The 6,299-nt window shown below is 31.7% G+C and overlaps 1 protein-coding gene across 1 annotated transcript; it reads left to right on the forward strand.

Annotated features, from left to right (window-relative positions):
- The first annotated feature begins 922 nt into the window (after nt 1-922).
- LOC111989498 (carboxylesterase 1) lies at nt 923-2,427 on the forward strand. Its single transcript, XM_065775957.1, has one exon. It carries the CDS (start codon nt 973-975, stop codon nt 1,936-1,938), a length of 966 nt encoding a protein of 321 aa, XP_065632029.1. The 5' UTR covers nt 923-972; the 3' UTR covers nt 1,939-2,427.
- The last annotated feature ends 3,872 nt before the right edge of the window (nt 2,428-6,299 follow it).

The raw sequence follows: 6,299 nt of genomic DNA on the forward strand, positions 1-6,299 counted from the left end.
GTCTTAGAATTAATGATTAAATATGGTTAGAATTAATAGATTAATTTTACATCAAATTATCAAGATGTTCTACATGTGTATTCTTGAATTATCAACTTTAATTTTAATTTATAATATTATCAAGATTATATTAATTTTAAATTTATCAATTGTTTAGTACGTTTTTTTAAAATAATTATCAATTTTAAATTCAATTTGTAATTATTAATTTAATTTAGTTTTAGGAAGAAATCTTACCCCTTATTTTAGTGAGATAATTATTTACACTTACCAATTTAAAATTTTATCTTTTATCTTTTATCTTTTATCCTTAAATAGACACATTTTCGATCAATAAACACCTTTAATATATATTCAATATTATATATACAACACAAACTAAACTAGAGATATAACATTATATTTCTTATTCCTTCCCACAAAAAACTAATAAATAAAACAACATTGTTTTTTTTCCCCTTAAACTCATTCAGTAGCTATTTCTTGTGCATCACACTGGTTATATATATATATATATATAATGCTGAAAGTTCTTCTGGATATATATGACCAATTCTTAGGCCGATTGTAAATCAATGACTAATCCAAATTTGGACCCACATGCATTTAGGTATTATCAACTTATGTGTGCTGAAAGTTCTGCTGGATATTTATGACCAATTCTTTGGCCGTAAATCAATGACTATTCCAAATTTGGACACACATGCATGTAGGTATTATTAACTTGTCCGCATGCTAGGTAAGCTTTGTTCTCATTTGTCTTTAAGTTTTGTATACTTTTATCCTCTCTATGTGCTAACAGCAGCCCACGTTTGCAAATCCTGTACGGGTGATCTGTTTGGCCACTAATAAATCTTAAGTAAAAAACTATTATTCTATGATTTGTTATAAACCATGTCGTAGATGTTATCTATATAAACTACACTATTAAACTATCTTTCTTCAACACTTGATCAACAAATTCTCAATACCATGTCTAGAGAAGAAACTGCAAAGCCACTTGATCCCTTTCAGTTTCACTATGTTGTCGAAAATGATGACGGTACGATCCAACGTGGTTTCGAATACCCGAGGACAGCTGCCGCACCCGATGACAATGGTTCTGCCCCTGTGATCACCAAAGATGTAACTTTCAACCAAGAACACAAAACCTATGTCCGCATATTCCTACCCCGTCAAGCCCTAGACAAGAACAATACTAAAAAACTTCCTCTCATCGTGTACTACCATGGTGGTGGCTTTATTCTTCTGAATGCTGATTCCACACCTAATCATGACTTTTGTTACAACATGGCACATCAACTCTCCGTGGTGGTCGTCTCCGTCGACTACCGCCTTGCTCCCGAGCACCGCCTTCCCGCGGGGTACGATGATTCAGTGGAAGCGTTACATTGGATCAAGAGTACAGATGAAAAATTGTTACGTGACCATGTTGATTATTCCAAGTGTTATCTGATGGGTACTAGTGCGGGTGGCAATATAGCCTATCATGTGGGGCTACGTGTATCTAAAGCTGTTGATGATCTTGAACCATTGAAGATCAAAGGGCTGTTGTTACACACACCATTCTTTGGTTCGACACAGAGGAGTGGATCAGAGCAGAGGTTGATCAACGACCCAGTTTTGCCACCAAGCAGTACTGACATGATGTGGAAATTGTCATTGCCAATTGGGTCTGACCGTGATCATGAGTATTGCAATCCAAGGGTGGTTGAAGAATTCGATCAAATCAAGAAGCTGGGTTGGTTGATTGTGGTGACGGGCTGTGATGGAGATCCATTGAGTGACAGTCAGAAGAAGCTGGTAGAGATGTTGAAGAAGAAAGATATTAAGGTGGAAACCCAATTTAAAGAAGGAGATTATCATGCAGTGGAACTACTTAACCACACCAATGCTAAGGCACTGTATGGGTATCTAAGCCAGTTCCTAGAAAATTGAATGGTTTTTGTTTTTGGTACTTCTGATGCAACCAAAACACTCCAAGTTACTTCTAAAAAAAAAAAAAAAGTTCTAAGTTACTCAGGATAAATTGCAAATTACACCTCTAAAGTTTGAGAGTATTTGAATTTTATTCTCTAAAGTTTCAGAATTTGAATTTTACTCCCTAAAGTTTGAGGGTATTTGAAAATTACACCCTAAATTTTGGAGGTATTTGGATTTTACACCCCCCATATTCTAAAACTTCAGGATGTGAAATTCAAATACCATCAAACTTTATAGAGTAAAATCCAAACACCCCTAAAATTTAAGGGAGTAAAATCAAAATTCTGAAATGTCATAGTATAAAATCCAAACACTCCCAAACTTCAGAGGAGTAAAATTCAAATTCTGAAATTTCATGGTGTAAAATCTATACCTTTGGGAGTGTAATTTACAATTTACCCTTACTATAAAATAAAACTTAGAACCTATCTTGTTTTCTTTTTATTTTAGATGAATATATTTTTGTGAACCTCCTCCTCCTCCTCCTTCTTCTTCTTCTTCTTATTATTATTTTTATTTTTATTTTTATTTAAGAACAAAGTTTGGCTACATCTTCATTAATAGATTGTATAAACAAAAATTATTAATAAAGATTAGATTGAGAGGTTTATCTTATCCTAATCTTTTAATGTAACAGCTACTATGATCTTATCTTCAAATCAGACTTGGTGTTTGTTTTTCTAATAAATAAATAAAAAAATTAAAAAAAGAAAAAAGAAAAAAAAAAAGACTTGAAGTGTTTGTTTGAATGTTGGCGTTGATATCTAATTCCAATTGGGAAGGATGATAGTGATACATAATTGAACAATAGCAGTTGTACTACTTTTTTTTTTCTTTGCTCTATATACATTTGGTATTATAGTCTCATCGTGTGTTTTTTTTTTTTTTTTTTTTGCTAAGACCACTTATAGTGTATTTGCACCTCCTCCTCCTCCTCCTCCTCCTCCTCCTCCTCCTCCTCCTCCTCCTCCTCCTTCTTCTTCTTCTTCTTATTATTTTTATTTTTATTTTTATTTAAGAACAAAGTTTGGCTACATCTTCATTAATAGATTGTATAAACAAAAATTATCAATAAAGATTAGATTGAGAGGTTTATCTTATCCTAATCTTTTAATGTAACAGCTACTATGATCTTATCTTCAAATCAGACTTGGTGTTTGTTTTTCTAATAAATAAATTAAAAAAAATTTAAAAAAAAAAGAAAAAAGAAAAGACTTGAAGTGTTTGTTTGAATGTTGGCGTTGATATCTAATTCCAATTGGGAAGGATGATAGTGATACATAATTGAACAATAGCAGTTGTATTACTTTTTTTTTTCTTTGCTCTATATACATTTGGTATTATAGTCTCATCGTGTGTTTTCTTTTTCTTGCTAAGACCACTTATAGTGTATTTGTGAAATTTTATATGTCACATTTCATGAAATTCAATATGACTCTTTGTATCATGCATTTTGAATTATTATTTTATTCCTTGCATATTTCTAAAAGTGTTTAAGCTTCATACATATTGACTATTGGATTCCATCTTTTGCTTTTTAATGTTTAAATCATACTATATACCAACTAGATTGAATACAATTAGAATTATGTGAGCATTTTACATTTAAATAATAGCTATTTCCTAAATATACATATAATAACTCTTGACCTAAGCTAAGGGTGGAACTAGAATTCTATGAATGGGAGGCCAAAATAATAACAAATATAAAATTGAACCAATTTAATAGTGTCATACAAAAAATATGAAGAGTTTGGGGGGTTAACCATATTTCTTTTGAAAATTTTAAGTAAATTTAAGGGTAAAAATCTAATATATATTTTAAAAGTTTGGGGAACCAACCATATATATTTTTTTTTTGGGAAAATTTAAGGGTAATTTTATAATATTGGAAAAGTTTGGAGAGGCCATGGCCCCCTACCCTTCTAAATGGGTCCGCCTCTTACCTAAGCTAAAGGCATGATATTTACTGAAATTTTCTTACCAAAAAGGACTCTATATCTTCTTAAAAATAATAATAAATAAATAAATAAATAAAAGGGTGTAGACCCTATAAATTTTCTTTTTTGTCCAATTGTAAATGTAACAAAATATTTGAAGAAAGGGAGGAGAGTTACGGGTGGAAATAGTATTACGAAACCAATGGAAAAGATCATGGTGGCATGGCCATGTTTATATATACTTGTGCTAATTGTAGTGTGTTATAGATTGCGCCCCTCAAGCGATAGTGGGGAGGATTATACTATTATTATTCTCTCTCCTAAGTTAAAAGATCTACAATGGAGTCACCCCTTGTTTTAATAGAGAAAATAAGACAATAAATTGAAAGATACATTGTTCTCATTGACAAATTGAAAATTGTACATCTCTTTAATAATAACCAAAAATTACATCGCTTTGGTCCTAGATATAATCTAAAACAAAAGTATAATACTTTGATTCCTAGTTACAATCTAAAAAGAGAAGATTACAAGGGAAAAACCTAATTTACTAACCTTGATTTAAGTTTGGAGGTTAGATTACAAGATCGGGAAGCTGTTAAGCATCCAACTTGCTTGGTGGAATCAGTGTTAGACTATGGTGGCAAATGTCATATCACATCATTCAAGAGTTTATATCATCCAAAACATGTGATTGTAGAGCTAAAACATCCAAGAACATGATGAAACCCTATTCTAGGCATGCATATTGGATATATGCAAGAGATTGTGAATATATGTGTGATGTGTGACAAATCCTAATTCTAAGAGCATGTACACATGTTATTGAATTGAAAACCCTAATCATGCAAGACTAAGATCAACCTAGATTTAACATGCTAATCAAACAAGAACATGTGAAAAATCTAGAAACTAAGTATGCTTGAATCTAGAAGCATAAAATAAAAATAGGCCAATTAGAATTAAGAGATCATAATCACCAATGGTTGGAATCTAATTTATACAAATGCACCTTACTATTAAAACTTGTTTCTTTGATATTTTTGATTCAATGGTCCCATTAACACTCATAAACTATCATTTTGATTGTTATGACTTTGAGATTTGTTTTATAATAAATATTTGGAGATCAAACGACCAAAATTACAGTCTTGCCTTGGAGACATGTAATGATGATGATGTGCAAAGTAATGCAATTTAGGTCAAATAAGAATTTTAAAATGGGGTGTTTACATAATGCAAGTTGATAAACCTCTCACTTCTTCTCTAATTCCTCATTTGGAACACTTTCTAGTTCTCCAAGCTTAAAAGACTAGTATAGTCTAATCAGAAAGTACTTGGAAGTTATGTATTGACGATAGAGAGGTTGAAATGTTTATATATCCTAATCATCTTTTCCTAAGTCCAAATCTTTTGTTCCATTTTTCTACTCCACTAATAAAAACTTACCACATCCCACCTCTTTAATTAAATTCTAATTTTATACTTTTCCTATTCTATTACTTAAAATAAATAAATAAATAAGACTCAACACATTCCAACCTTCACCGGCAACAATAGTAAGAGATCGCTAGCGTCATCAACACTCAACACCTTGTTTTCAAATCTATAATTAGAGAAAGTATAAGCTGTTTCAGTATTACCAACTCAGCATCTGAATTAATATTTTCAAACGAATAAAAAACTGACACCTGGCTTAAAAAAATATATAACATATTAGTTTAATGAACAACACCAAGAAAATGACAAAAATCATCCCTGAAATTTTTGAAGCCCCTCCCCCTTCTCCCTTTTTTCACGTATGAATTAAAAATTAAAAATAAAATAAAATAAAATAAAAAACCTAATTTCTTCTCTTCTCCTCCGCTTAGTAATGCCAGCTTCTTAATTGTTAGGTCTCCGTGGACAATACGGTTCCTATTTAACCAGTGGACCTCCTCTAGTGAACCCCACGTTGGTCCAGCCCTCAACAACTTTCTCCTCCACTCTCAAACCCAACTATTTCCGTTGTAACCACTTTCTTCTCTCCAAAACCATCCACCAACCCATAACAGTACCCAAACTTGTATTTGTTTCCTTCAAAAACTTTGCTCCTAGCTACCTCCATGGCCAACCTCAGCACAGGCTTTGTCTTCCTCTCTAGTCACTAAATTTTTTATTTATTTATTTATTTATTTTTTTTTATTTTATGGTTTAAAGTACTCTCTATTGGGTTTTCTTAATTATTTAGAAATTTCTCTCATTAATTTACTAAATTTTTGGTTATCGCTTGAGCAGCATTCGTGGGCACAAGGCAAGGCTAGGTAAGATTTGGGTGGTGTATCTGTTTGATGATAAATTTGGTTTTGGAGTTTTTTTTTTTTTTTTTNGGTGCAA

The sequence above is a fragment of the Quercus suber genome, unplaced genomic scaffold (genome assembly GCF_002906115.3).
Source record: "Quercus suber isolate HL8 unplaced genomic scaffold, Cork oak 2.0 scaffold_8, whole genome shotgun sequence".
NCBI lineage: Eukaryota > Viridiplantae > Streptophyta > Magnoliopsida > Fagales > Fagaceae > Quercus > Quercus suber.

Coding starts and splice junctions, on each gene's coding strand:
- LOC111989498 (XM_065775957.1), top strand. CDS start 973: ATGTCTAGAGAAGAAACTGCAAAGCCACTTGATCCCTTTCAGTTTCAC.